This window comes from Accipiter gentilis, chromosome 2 (genome assembly GCF_929443795.1).
Source record: "Accipiter gentilis chromosome 2, bAccGen1.1, whole genome shotgun sequence".
In the NCBI taxonomy this organism is placed as follows: Eukaryota; Metazoa; Chordata; class Aves; order Accipitriformes; family Accipitridae; genus Astur; species Astur gentilis.
Window position 1 is genome coordinate 40,064,093 of NC_064881.1, and position 14,599 is coordinate 40,078,691.

Sequence of the window (14,599 nt, forward strand, 5' to 3'; positions counted from 1 at the left end):
AAGGAGTAAAAGAGATATGGACATACAGTGAAAATAAACCCACATAGAGACGAAGGTAAAGATTTCTTTACCTATAATCAGGCAATTTAGCATGTTGAGTCCTGGAACACAGTTCTGATGCTATGAAAAGGGATAAACCACTACTTTTGGGTAATTTCTGACAGTGTTTCCATGCTATACTTTGTGTTCAACTCACAAGGTCTCTCAGAGATTTTAGAGCATAACAGGAGCACAGAGCAAAGGAAATCAGCAGGGAATTAAGTTTGCTGGAGCTCTTCTGAAGCATCAACTGCTTTTTTCTGTGCCTTGGATAGATGCCATGTATGTAGCATATGCAAGAAACATTTGCATAGTAATTTGTGCTATAAGAAGAAAGGCCCTTCCTGACTAGCTGGAAGCTTCGGGGTTAGGGAAAAGAAAAAGGTGAGGTCAAGACAATGAAAACAAAAGAACGGGTGCCTGGTAAGAGGACAGTCAACATTTCAAAAGCCGCACGCCTCTGAATACCACCACAGGGACATGAAACTGAGATTCCCCAACTGTTACGCACTTCCCCTGCCAGCTGCCTGGGAAGGCGAACACACTGCCTACCTGGAGTGCTCGCAGAGGCAACATCTGCTGTTTTTAACATACAAGAAAGTATTTCTGGCGGAAGGAACTCATGATTCCTCGGGTGCCAAAACCTTGAGTCCAGAACATACCCAGGAAAGAAAATAGTACATCCTGGAAGTGTAACAGGATGACCCTCTATCACAAACCTCAGTTGTTCTGACTTCTTTACAGGGATGACAAAGAAATGTGCTGTTCTCAAGCAACAATTCTTGAAGGGACATGAAGGACAGCAAGCAACAGCAGTTCAGATACCTCAGTATCCATAAAGCCTACACAGCAGGGGGGCAGCAAGCTGCAATCATCTTAACTCCTCCAAGTGACCTTCCTATTCTGCACTTTGCAAGGTCCCATGTTCTCAAATTTTCTGACCACTCAAGTCCCTTTTTAGGCAGGTGTGTAACTCCCAATCGTTCATGCTGTGTACTGGAGCCACCACAGCAGCGAAGGTCTTCATATGCAGGAATTCAGAAGATGGGAGTGAGTCTACTACTTCAAGGCTTTGATTATGGAAAATGACAACAAATCTCCTCACATGCAGTGATGCAGGCTGGAATGGTTCCTCCCACCTTCAACATTCACAGGGAAGAAGTAGATAAGGTGAACAGGAAGTAGCACCATGTTTCTGACAGCCTGGGAGGGTTCGGTGCCAAACAGCTCAATTTTTGATCAAGCCTGCCTTTACTCTAGTATCAAGACTCTGATAATGCTATAAAAATCCTTATAACACATTTCAGCTAGGGACAGTTTCATGGTCCTGGTTTACTCACCACATGGACCCTGAAGGCAATGTTTCTGTTACAAGGTTCCTCTAAAACCCAGTGAACGATTCATCACTAGAATACATGGCTCTTACTTCATGTTTCCTTAGAAGATGAGTTGCACCTTTGGAGGCCCTCTAGTTCCCCTGCTGGAAGAATACAGTGCTAGGGTACTATAACAGGTTTTGAATGGGACTGTTTTCAAAATTGAAGGAGGGAAAAAAAGAACGGGTTTATTGTGGTTATCATTGAGCATGTATGTTTTTCAGTAGCTAAGCACCACTGCAGGATGAGTAGAAAACTTACTGAAGAAATAATTTCAACAGGTACCAACAGCTGTGATGATTTTCAATGAAGCATAAGGCTTTATTCTAACACATTTTGCTAGCAGGAGAAATACTTTTTCTGAAGAAAATTTGTCACACTCTGTGGTCTGGCAATGTATTCAAGTAGCACTTTGCCCTGTATGAAACTCAGAGAGTAGCTTAGGAGAGGGCCCAACATCATCTTAAATGCAGGTTATCATTTAGTCTAAATCCAAAAATGCTTCTTAAGCGCAGCCTTATTAGCAGATCGCTGTCTATGGAAACTTTGCTCAGAATGACACACAGCACTGTTCTACCACTTTAAGGACAGTCTCTTCTATGCTCGCCAAAGGCAGGACTCACATTGAAAAATCTCAAAATAACTTCTCTGTGTAGTTATGTGAGACTTTTTTTTTAAAACGATCTTTCAACTCAGGCTTACAGTGATAACAGTACAATAATGATGTTTCCAACAGCGTGAAGCTCTCCCCAAGAGACATTGGAAGATATTTTGTCAAATTAGTTCCTCAACATCACCAAGTCTGGAAAAAAGCACAGATCAGTAGTTGGGCCTGTGCCCTTCTATCCTAGTGGAGGTTGGAATAGCGTTTCTGCTGATAATAGCCTCAATCAGACAGTTCTTACTCCAAAGAAAAGTCTTGTAAAACTCAAGACAAGTCTTCAATTACACAATCACGTACTATTCTGGTTTTAAGATCCCCAGAACAGACTGGATGGTGTGTCCTGAACGAAGAAGAATGAAACAGTTTTAAGTCATTTTCTGAAACAGGAGTAGAAAAGAATGCTAGCTCTCTACTGAGTTTTTAAAATGAGGTTAACTTTATCTGTAGACAACAGAACACAAAACCACTTAAAATATCTGTTAAGCATTGCATAATTTTTTAAAAATCTTTCCCCATTCGCTCCAGCTTCAGTTGGGGTATGAACTAAAGTCAGGGGAAGTCTTTTTGCTGACATCAATGGGCTCTGAATTAGGACCTCACTGCTTGCAACCCAGCTTGTGTGCTAAATTAATTCAGAAAGGGGTTTTAATGGCTTCTTTCCCCTAATGATCTCCTGAGCTGTGCACTGACAGACAGAAGAGGGCTTTTTTCCCCCTCTTTTTGGAGGACAGCAAAGCACAGTGTAGCAATAGCAATAGCTACACTGTGACCTGCATTTTGCAAGTTGAATTTCCAAAAGGCAGAAACTGAATGCAAATGTGTTATTTTTCAGAGAAAAAATGTTCTCCAAACGTTCTCCAAAACAGAAAAGCACTTACAGAAAGCGATTCCAGTAACAAACAACCTGGATTAGAAACGTATTATAAACCATAATAAGAATATGAGCAGACACGGTTTGAAGAAACTGGGCAAGAAGACAAGACCAGTTTCAGAGAACAACTGACATACATACAGACTGCACTGTTGTTGAGAAATTGTATCTTAACCTCAGTACTTGCAAAGAAGCACTTTCAACAGACACACACTCCACCTTGGTGTAAATGAGACAATAAGGGGTAGGAATACTGCTGTCATTCTATCACTCACTGTCCCCCCGCTCTGGGATCATACGATTAACACAGCTCTGCTGCATAGGGGAATGTTGTATGGACTGTTGTGCTGCCCCATGACTTCAGCTCTATCTAAGAAGGCTGGAGTGGAGCTGAAGCGCAGCGCAATGGCCAGTGCCACTGTGGGGGAAGACAGCAGGAGCTGCAGACCACTAGCTTTTTGTAAGCTTGTGCTGGCTTTCATAAAGCATATGGTGGCATGCCTTTATGTGATCAGACTAAATAACAATGTTCTCTCTACATGGCAGAGAGAGACTACATTAAACACACATCCATGCATCGATCACCAGCCTGGCCTTCATCATCCAGCATGTGTTCGTTCACCCTCTTATCAGAAGTCCAAAAATTGTATCCTCAACTGCATGGGCAAGGAATAAATCTCAAAGGCTGCTTCCCTGAATTCCTCGAAATGGCAGTTGCCACTGTCTGACCGATCATGACTTACAAACCAGTCGATGTGTCCAGAGGGGAAGCAGAGAGAAACAATAAAGGAGAAGCCCAGAAACACAAAGCTTTCAATGCCAAATACAGGTTTATGGAGAAATGTAGCTGGACGGCAGTGATCAACTGACCCAAATTTATAGCTAGTGGGTTTCATATCAGTAAAATCCCAACTTCTGTAAATAGGCCTAAAACAGTGATGGTTGATGACAAGAACTTTGCAGTCTGGCAAACTCTCAAGTAGCACTCCACATGTAGGGGAAGAGAGAACCCAGCCAACACTGAAGAAAAGGATGTAGGAATAATGGAGGAAAGGATGAATGGATGAAGGGAAAAGGAACAGTTCTGAATATCTGGGGAAGACACTGATGCTTCAGCATCTGCACTGCCTTTGACATGACACAAGGTAAGGTGAGCTCATATTCACAGATCATGGCAAAATGAAGAAGCCCTAAAGCTCCTCATCACAATCCACACGACACAAAGTCTGAAGGAACAATTCAGTTGAGACATCAGCTCTTTCAGATAAAATGCAGTTTACTCAACTAATCAGAGAGTTTTTTCCCAAACACAGTGAGCAAGGCTTAATCAGGAACATAATGTCATGTGTGAAGGACATTTTGTTAAAAATACACTGCGTGTACCAAAGAACTATTTTTTTCATAAGATATGACATATAACAGGCACTGAACCAAAACACCACAGAAGTATGTGGCTTATGCTATCTCACTGGACTACCAAACAACATTTAACATTGAGAAAGTATTGCAGATACATAGTAAAGAATCTCTAAATGTTCCTTTACACTATTGCCACAATGATTGCTTTTCTTCCATGTTACCACAGCTGTTAAAAAATCTTAATAGAGGGCTAATAACACAAGTCATCATAAACCATCTTAACCTCATCTGGAAATATGTACGAGCTCTTTTGTTACTCCTTCTTCCTTGCCTTCTAACCAAGATCTCCATATTGAGCCCAGTTTTGCATTTTCTTAGCAGCATAAATTAGAAGCAACTCTATTCAAGTCAATGAAATTACTCCAACATATAAAAGGAATCAGCCATCTGCAAATAACAGAGTCTAACAGGTAATTTTCCACTGACAGCTCTTACCATAAAACAGGTTACAGAGATTACTCTTTTATCTAACACTGAAAGTAAACAATTAATGCAAAATGTACAATGTCTGTAAAGACAGCATGTTCACTACTTGTGCCCTTTATATGTAATTATTTTCATCTTAGTAAGCAGACAGTTAAGTAAGACTACCATCAAGCTGTAGATGGAGCCTATTCATCATGCAGCAGAACATCTCTATTTATTTATGCATTATTTTACCTTTTGTTCCCACCTTGGAAAGCATGTGGAATCTATGAGACATTTTCATGCACCATTTCTTGTGGGAGAATGTCAAGTCACCTTTTATGCCCTCAGGTAAGCTTCTCCCACCTGATCTCAATAACTGTCCATATAAAAATTATTTTTCATACCTTGTGTAAGTAGCTGGAGGTTTCGGACTTCTTCTCTCACCTTCAGCTGAAGGACTTGCTGCAGAATGTGCTGTCGCAGGCTTTCTTGGGCAATGCCCATTCGTTCAAGCTTTTTGTCAGTAAGCCTCAGCAAAGCACGGCCTGGATGCAAACAGCAAGAAGAAAAATCACCCAAGGATTTCCATTAATGCAATATTCTCACTCTGACAGGATAATTTGCTGCAGAAAAAATTGTCAGCCCTGAAATACTTCAGTCTGAGAGGTTATTGTTTCATCAGTTAGGTACTTCCTTACTGTCAGAGATCAATGTTCCACTCCTCTCTTTTCTTTTGATTTTCTGTATTGTTTTGGGGCTTTGTGAGACATTTAGGCACCTAAAATAGGTATCTTGTGCCATTTTAGACAACCAATTGCTGTTCTTAAGTGTCAGCGGTTCTCCCACAGGTGGGATATCCCCTGTAAGTCTACAATTGGTCCAGGTGCCTAAATAGACCCTCACCTATTTTCAAGCATCTATATTACTGTCAAGAAACAACCAGTGAAAGTGAATTTTACCAATTCAATCAATTTAAGATATACTGAGAATGAATATTGTTGCATTTCAGATACAGAATCATAGAATAGCTATGTCTATAGTGTATAGATATGCCTATAGTGTAATAGCACCACTTCTCAGGAGGTCCCTGTACTTTGTGTTCCAGCCTTCCAAATCCCTCTCAACAGTAACCTATCACATCAAAACAGAAAAAAGAGCCAGACATTTCCCTTCACACTATCAGTTATATCTAAATCATTCCTGAAAAAGATGTTTGCCCAACTATAAAAAGACATTTGCCCAACTACAAGGAGCCTATGGTCTTTGCAGGCAATCACTCCCAGTTTGTGGTTTCAGCTGAGACATAGAGTTAATTGTCTTCGTAGTAGCTGGTACAGTGTTATGGTTTGGGTTCAGTATGAGAAGAATGTTGATAACACATGGATGTTTTCAGTTGTTGCTAAGTAATATTTGCTCTGGGGTCAAGGATTTTTCAGCTTCTCATGCCCAGCCAGCAGGAAGGCTGGAGGGGCACAAGAAGTTGGGAGGGGACACAGCCAGGACAGCTGACCCAAACTGGCCGGAGGGGTATTCCATACCATGTGATGTCATGCCCAGTATATAAACTGGGGGGAGTTGGCCTGGGAGAGATCACTGCTCAAGAACTAACTGGGCATTGGTTGGCAGGTGGTGAGCAATTGCATTGTGCATCACTTGTTTTGTATATTCCAATCCTTTTATTAGTATTATTGTCATTTTATTATTGTTGTTATTATCATTATTAGTTTCTTCCTCTCTGTTCTATTAAACTGTTCTCATCTCAACCCATGAGTTTTACTTTTTTTTCCCAATTCTCTCCCCCATCCCACTGGGTGCGGGGGGGAGTAAGTGAGCGGCTGCATGGTGCTTAGTTGCTGGCTGGGGTTAAACCACAACACTTTACCATTAGGGTAATATTGAACCACGGTCCGACACGGACTGTAGATGTTAAAAAAATCAAACAATCCACACTCCCCAGATTTTGATAGCGGAACTCTGACTCCATCTTTTGGGCATAGCTATGCTGTAAATAAACAGGAGGAAGGCAGCACACTGGCTGAGCCAACACTAAGGAAGTATTTGAACCAAGCAGAGAACCAAAGCATCAAGCAGAGCTTTACCTTAGGAACAAAACCAAAACTTACTTTCTTTGGTCTTCACCACTACTGTGAGCTAGTACAGTGAGGAGTGCCTTGCAGTGCTCTACTGACCCTTGATTCCCAGTATAAGCATTTGCTATCCAAAGGTGCCCTGGCCAATACCAGCAAATCACACTGGAGCTACATTGATACTACCTTTGAAAATGGCATGTTGTTTAATTCACTTTTTTAAAAAGAATCAACTTTTTACGTCCTCTAGTTCTGACTTGTGCTGGTTTCTGCTGGGATACAGTCAATTTTCTTCACAATAGCTGATATAGTACTGTGTTTTGGATTTGTGCTGAAAACAGTGTTGATAACACAGGGATGTTTTCATTATTGCTGAGCAGTGCTTGCTTACCCAGAGCCAAGGCCTTTTCTGCTCCTCACCCCACCCCAGCGAGCAGGCTGGGGGTGCACAAGAATTGGGAGGGGACACAGCTGGGACAGCTGACCCCAACTGACCAAAGGGATATTCCAGACCATAGGACATCATGCTCAGCATATCAAGCTGGGGGAAGAAGAAGGAAGGGGGAACGTTTGAAGTAACGGTGTTTGTCTTCCCAAGTAACTGTTACGTGTGATGGAGCCCTGCTCTCCTGGAGATGGCTGAACACCTGCCGGCCAATGGGAAGTGGTGAATGAATTCCTTGGTTTGCTTTGCTTGCATGCACGGCTTTTGCTTTACCTATTAAACTGTCTTTATTTCAGCCCACGGTTTTTCTCACTTTTACTCTTCCGATTCTCTCCCCCATCCCACCAGGGGGGAGTAAGTGAGCAGCTGTGTGGTCCTTATTTGCCAGCTGGGGTTAAATCACAACATGACTGTAAGCACTTTTTAATTATTAAAAATCCCTTCTTTGATTTCTCAGGCTTTATTCTGAAACCAAAAGAAGATAGCAAAGAGCAAGTTACTCACTCTGCAACACAGCAGCCTCTGTGCTACCATTACTCTGGCTTTTGGATGAATGGTACAATTTAGCTCATCATAAAGTGTTACTCAACGCAGGAAGATAAGGCCCTTATTCAATCTCTTTCCTTACAAAACAGCAAGGAGTACAGACTTTTTATGATTATTTTAATTAAAAAATTTAAGATAAATGCCAAGAATTTAAAGGGGTGCATAATATTTGCCCCAAACCAAGCAGTTAGTGGTATACCCTTCACTAACTGCTAGATTTCACTCACAAGCGGTTCTGTGAAGTGGTTAGTGGAATCTTCATACAATGCAATGTAAAATACTGGGATATTACCATTAACAAAGCAAGATGTTATTGATCAGATAAAAAATGACAGCGTTCACATATTTTCTGCCCTTCCGTGTCTCTCAAGCACTACACACTACCGAGGATGACTTTTTGGTTAGGAAAACTTTCTTTGAAATCATAAACAAGAAGAATTCTATGGGTTAATGTAATAACAAAATATGGAAATCAGTCTCTTACAGATCAATGTCAGCTGTCCAATTCCCCTGGTGATACAGATAGTAATAATGACTTCAATTTTTATATCGTCTTATCACACTAAAACATCTTAAAGCAATTTATAAAGGAAGTACAGCAGTCCAAGAGTATGGTCTGTAATGTCAATCTAGCAACTGAAAGCAAACAAAAAATAAACAAGTCATCAGTTTAGAGAGTGCCAACATGCATGTCATCTTATGGCAAGGAATCAGCAACAGTAATATGAAAGGACAGACAGAGGCCATGCCTCTCATCCAGTGCCCTCCACCTCTTTTTGACCATGGATATAGTCATTACTCTTTGCTTCCTCTGGGCAACTCTTTATTTCATATTCAAATCGGTTTTCTACCCCAGACACTGCCTTTGGAAGTTGAGTGTGCACAAAACAGAGGCGTCTCTTTTCAATTCCTGGCATGCAAGTTCCTCTGCAGCTTAGGCTTAAAGCACAATGCCATTGGAAAAAATGCTTTGACGCATACTATCTGCAGCAGCTTGCACAAGTTGCCTTTAATTAACTCTTTCTTGCACCAAATCCAATGTGACATGTTGAGGCAGTGATGAGGCGAGAAGGCAAACATCCAAATGTGGCATTTCAAGAATGCAGTAAGTGACCTAACTAAGAAAATTCAAACTTCCCCATATTTTCTTCCCCCTCAACACTCAGAACAACAACATCCAAGTCAGAACTGGAGTAATTTTGTATTCTGGTACTAAGTCATGCCTTTGAAAAGATATCACTAATGCCTACATCAGTCTCCAAAGCCACTTAGTTACTAAGGCCAAGGTCCTCACAATGATTTTGGATGCTTCACTGTCTTGCTTCCTGTGCTGTACATATCTGAAAGAGTTATCATTTGGTGCTAAGACCTCTGTAAGGTTTACTGAACATTGAAACCAGCTGTCTGGAGAGGTTGTTGAGTCTCTGCCTTTGGAAGCATTCAAAACCTGACTAACAAGGTCCTGAGCAACTTGCTGTAGTTGCCCCTGCTTTGAGTAAGGGGCTGGACTAGATGATCACCAGAGGTGCCTTCCAACATCAGCTGTTCTGTGATTCTATGAAAGATAAAGATCTATTTTCTTTGAAAAAGAGAAGATTAATGAAGGAAATTAATAAGCATATACAAAAGATAGTCATTTTGGCAAGAATCATGGTTAAAACAGAGAGAGAGCTATACAGTAAAAACTGGGGATAGATTTTTAATTTTCAGAGAGTGCTGGATATAATATACTATCAAGAGCAGAACATGTAACAAATGTAACATTTTCTAAGAGTGTACACTGACCTTTGCTAGGATACAAGTAAAGGAACTTCACCGACATCTCAGGAAAATTTCCCAATGCTACAGAACTGGTGCTACCTCTTAGATGTAGTGGCTACATGCATAGAAGAGACCAGGATAATTTTTTCAAAAGCACCTTGACCAACAGAACCATAAAGATTGCAGTCTCAAACACCTACACCTTGGCTCTAGCTAACTGCAAGGCTGGAAACCAAATGCTTTAAAAAAAACCACAACTCCCTCAGTATCTGTATGCATCTTTTAGCACCTAAACCCCAGCCCTCTCATACTCAGGACAGATCAGCCATGGAATGTCTGAGACACCCTGAGGGCAGACACAGAATATGAAATACTTGCCAGCTTAATAATGGATTGATGGCCTAATTTTTTCTAATATGACTTAGCTGCTGCAGATCTCATTTGATCATGCTGGGATTAGATGAAAATTTGAATGGAGGGAGAAACATTGCAAGCCACAGAACATTAATATGAGTATAAGCATTGGTCCAGTGAGGCTGGCACTGGCCCTAGAGCAAGGAACGTGGCACAGTCTGCTGTACCTAATCAGAAATGCTCGTACCTCCCTGGACCGGTATAGCCTACTGCTCTTCTCCCCAAGTCTGTGAAGCTGCGCCAACTGCCAGTTCACAGACATCTAGAGGGACGCCAGCGAGAAGCCTTGAAAGTACACTTGTAATGGAGGTGAATGAGGTAAGAAAGGACTTATTAAACATGTAGAAAGAACTGAAGAAATACAAGGAAATGAAAGCAGATAGTCAGTAAGAGGCTGGTCTCACACAAAACCCTGAAGAAAATTATGACTAATTTAAAGTTGATGACAATGATAAACCACTAGTGGGAAAAAATGATGTGTGTGAAATATGGCCAACAAAGGTGATCTTGTCTCTTGAGTACAATGTGATAGGTATACCTGAATACCAAGAGAAGATACTCAGTTTACTTACCATGGGACACAGAATCTAGGAAAGAAAGAACAGGGTGGAGAACACAAGGACATTAAAAAAAGGTCTAATGCCAGACCAACAGCTCACCTCACCCTGTGTTCAGAGTGGCAGTAAGAGATATTTTTCGTCAGAGCTATTGGGAGGGCTACTTTCTGAAGTCATTCCCTTTGTACTGTGCCAGCATCCAGAACTGTTATACTAGGGTTATTAGAGAATATGGCATTTTTAGCACCTACTTATTGTCCTGATATCCATAAATTTGTCTTTTTAGTCTTCCTGATACTGTCTGCCTCTGCAGCCTCCTGGGGTAGCAAATTCCAGAAGCTCACTGCCCATTTTGTCTGTTTTATATTGATTTCTTACTAAGTGCTTCAAGTGTTCTCTAGTTCTTGCATTGCAGTATTTCGTTAACAGTTCAACATTCAGCTTATCTATTGCTTCCATGATTTGTAAACTTCAGTCATATGCCTTTTGATCATATTTCTGGATGGATCCAGCTAACAAACCTAGAAAAACAGGAACACGGGATTCATGAAGTCCCTAAATTAATGCAAGATGAAAACTTCTTCAAGTTAATACTAAAATGCTGCAAACACCATTTTAAACTGTTGTTGACACAACAGGATATTCTTACTTAATTGATAACAATGTGCTGCTCTAGTTTTGGAGTAGAACAATTTCAAACATATTGCTTTTGTATTTACCTCTTTAGTTGCACAAACATATTCATAATTCTAGTTCACTGGGTTTTCCTGCTTGAAATGGTCTGGTCACAGCTTTGCTCTTGCTCATACAGGCTGATTGTTAGCTTCTCTTCATTTTGGTGGTTAAAAAGCAAGCCTCCTAGGACTTACCAAATAAGAAATTTCCATGACAGAGACATAGACATTAATATCGTTGTTCAGGTGCTGATGAGACACAAGCATAAAATTTTCATCATATACTCGGGAAAGAAGAATTCAAACAAGAATAAGCAGAGAGAGAGGCTATGACTTCATAGTGAAGAATGGTGAAATTATGAGAGGAGGCGAGAAAAAGAATAGCCACCTACAGAACGAAAAGGGCCTCACGATGGCAGTGGAGGGAGATGAACATCAGGCAAAGAGAAGAACTATTAAAGTAAGGAACTAAGTTGAAGAGAGAACAAATGGATATGAATACATTTGAGGACGCTGGGTTCAGAAACATCTTGTAAAAGAAGAAGCATAAACCAGAAATCAATCAAATTTTAAGAGCAAACTTGATATGACTTCATGATGGTGTTCTTGATAACCCATCAGATCTTCTACAGTTCTAGATTTTCTGCTTTCCACATGAGAATTTAAAAACACATCTCTCCTTCTCGTGCCAGTGTCATCACTAGTCAACCAGACACATCAGCCACTTTGTCATCAATGCCTTGTGGCAAATCTATAGCTTTTCTTGCAAAAGCAGTTAGATCTGGCTCGTCTTACTAATTATTTTAGCCCTGAGACTGGTGCAGACTCTAGGTAAACTGCAGCTTGCACTACCACCCTCTTTGCCTCACTTCAGCTATCTAATATCTCACTAATCAGGGAAGACTCACTTGCTTCAAAAGTGAAAATGGATTCATTTTTCATCAGACTCACCACAGCAGCAAACGCTTTTTGATCTACCTACTGGCATAACGGCAGGTGCCAGCCTAGGTGAAGGAGAATTAGCTCCGAAAATTGCTATTGGTAGCTGCCTGGTACTTCTGACATGATGAACAACTCTTAACTGGGGACCAGCTTAGACAGATAGGAGACACAAGGGATACTGATATGGAAATAAAACAGAGGGAACAATAGTTTCTAATGATACAGAAGGAGCAGAAGGAGCAAAGAAGACTATTTAACCTTGATGAATATCAGAGATCTCCAACTGAGGAAGTTCTCCAACATCAGAGCCAGTATTCTTGTGCTTTCTCATCCTGTTAACAAATGCAGCAAATCTCCATGGAGCTGTATGAATTACTTTCTGGTCAGTCACAGGAATGGGAGAGGCCCACGTCTCCAGTATGGCTCCAATGGAAGTGCAGGAAAGCACAGGAAGGCATTTGCTGATGTATCAAACTAGCTGTGGACATGCCTTTATTTATCATCATCAAAGAAGAAGATGACTTTCTGGCTCTTTCTCATTCATTATTTGCTGGATCTGGATAAGGCCAGCTCTACAGTAAAGTTTCTCAAAGAAAACACTATCATACTGATCAATTACTATCTGATCAAACTCACAGAAACAGCTATGTAAACAAAGGCACTTTCTGAATATTATCTGCATCCTTTGTCTTCACATCATGTCTGTTTATAGTTCTGACAAGAGGAAGTGATGACTACTGTTACTGCTGCCAATAAATCTACAATAAAACCAGTTTATTTCCATGAAACCCCTCTGAGGTTGCAGTTCTCTTGCACCTTTGTGCCCTTCCTCCACACTTCTGAACCACAAGCATGAACAGTGTATGAAAGAAAAGTAACTCAACACAATCGTTAGCTTATCTGCATTTTCAAATACAAAATTAGCAGCAACCAAGACATGACTTTGTTTCTAAATTTGTCTGTTTCTGACAAACTTATTAAGTGGCCAATAATGTATCTGTGACGCTATTTAACTCAGATTACTTCGACTGGCATAATTTCATCTCACCTTAGCACTGCCTTTCCCAATTCCCTCCATATTCCATCAAACAATGCTGTCATATCCTGTTCTTTTAATTCTGACACAGTCCTTTGAGCTATATATCTCCTGCTGGACAATGGTCTCCAAAAATGCACCAAGTTAGGTGATGTCTTTCTGGCACTCAGTTTTTCCCTGGCTCTTCCCAAGGACCTCTCCCAGCTAACTACCCCCAGCTGCTTCTCCCCAGCCACTACTTTTGGGGCTCCTACATCCTGCTACGCAGGCTCAAGCATGTCCATCTGCTCAGTAACAATGATGTTTGAGTCATGCTATTGAAAGAAAACAACAAACCTGCAGTAATGGTGAAGTCATGTAAAAATACTGAAAGAAAGTTAACAGAGCATGGATCTTGAATATTCATTCAGGGACTGCATTTTAAAAGTACCCTTACTCTCTCCCTGGTAGATACTTTCTTCCAGCCAAGCAGCTCATCAATGTCCAGGTATCTTGAAAAGTCATGCTAAAGACAAATATCCAACTCCACAAGTGAGAGTCTCCTGACTCCCAACTCCTCCCATAAATAAAGCAAGCAATTCCTGCTCCTTGACTCATCCACACATTTTCAAGGAAGTATTTAATTGCACACTTTAATTGTGTGGGAGCACCACACATCCTTATATCATAGAATCATAGAACTGTTTAGGTTGGAAAAGACCTTAAAGATCATTGAGTCCAACCGTAAACCTAACACTGCCAAGTCCACCACTAAATCATGTCACTAAGTGCCACATCTACACGTCTTCTAAATACCTCCAGGGATGGTGACTCAACCACTTCCCTGGGCAGCCTGTTCCAATGCTTGACAACCCTTTTGGTGAATTTTTTTCCTAATATCCAATCTAAACCTCCCCTGGCACAACTTGAGGCTGTTTGCTCTCGTCCTATCACTTGTTACTTGGGAAAAGAAAGCAACACCCACCTCGCTACAACCTCCTTTCAGGTAGTTGCAGAGAGCGATAAGGTCTCCCCTCAGCCTCCTCTTCTCCAGACCAAACAGCCTCAGATCCCTCAGCTGCTCCTCATTACACTTGTGCTCTAGACCCTTCACCAACTTGGTTGCCCTTCTCTGGACACTCTCCAGCTCCCCAGTGTCTTTCCTGTAGTGAGGTGCCCAAAACTGAACACAGGACTCGAGGTGCGGCCTCACCAGTGCCGAGTACAGGGGAACAACCACCTCCCTGCTCCTGCCGGCCACACTATTTCTGATACAGGCCAGGATGTCGTTGGCCTTCTTGGCCACCTGGGCACACCGCTGGCTCATATTCAGCCGGCTGTTGACCAACACCCCCAGGTCCTTTTCCGTCAGGCAGCTTTC

At 41.4% G+C, this 14,599-nt stretch overlaps 1 protein-coding gene across 5 annotated transcripts in view; it reads right to left on the reverse strand.

Moving 5' to 3' along the window:
• SAMD12 (sterile alpha motif domain containing 12) overlaps window positions 1-14,599 on the reverse strand; it is a 188,882-nt gene that overhangs the window by 95,505 nt on the left and 78,778 nt on the right. For 4 of the 5 annotated variants that reach the window (XM_049824961.1, XM_049824954.1, XM_049824971.1 and 1 more), the window contains one exon: window positions 5,182-5,322. In XM_049824961.1, coding sequence (XP_049680918.1) covers window positions 5,182-5,322 — 141 coding nt within the window. Of the gene's footprint in view, window positions 1-5,181; window positions 5,323-14,599 lie in introns of those variants that run through there. The other variant, XM_049824989.1, reaches the window with a different exon arrangement.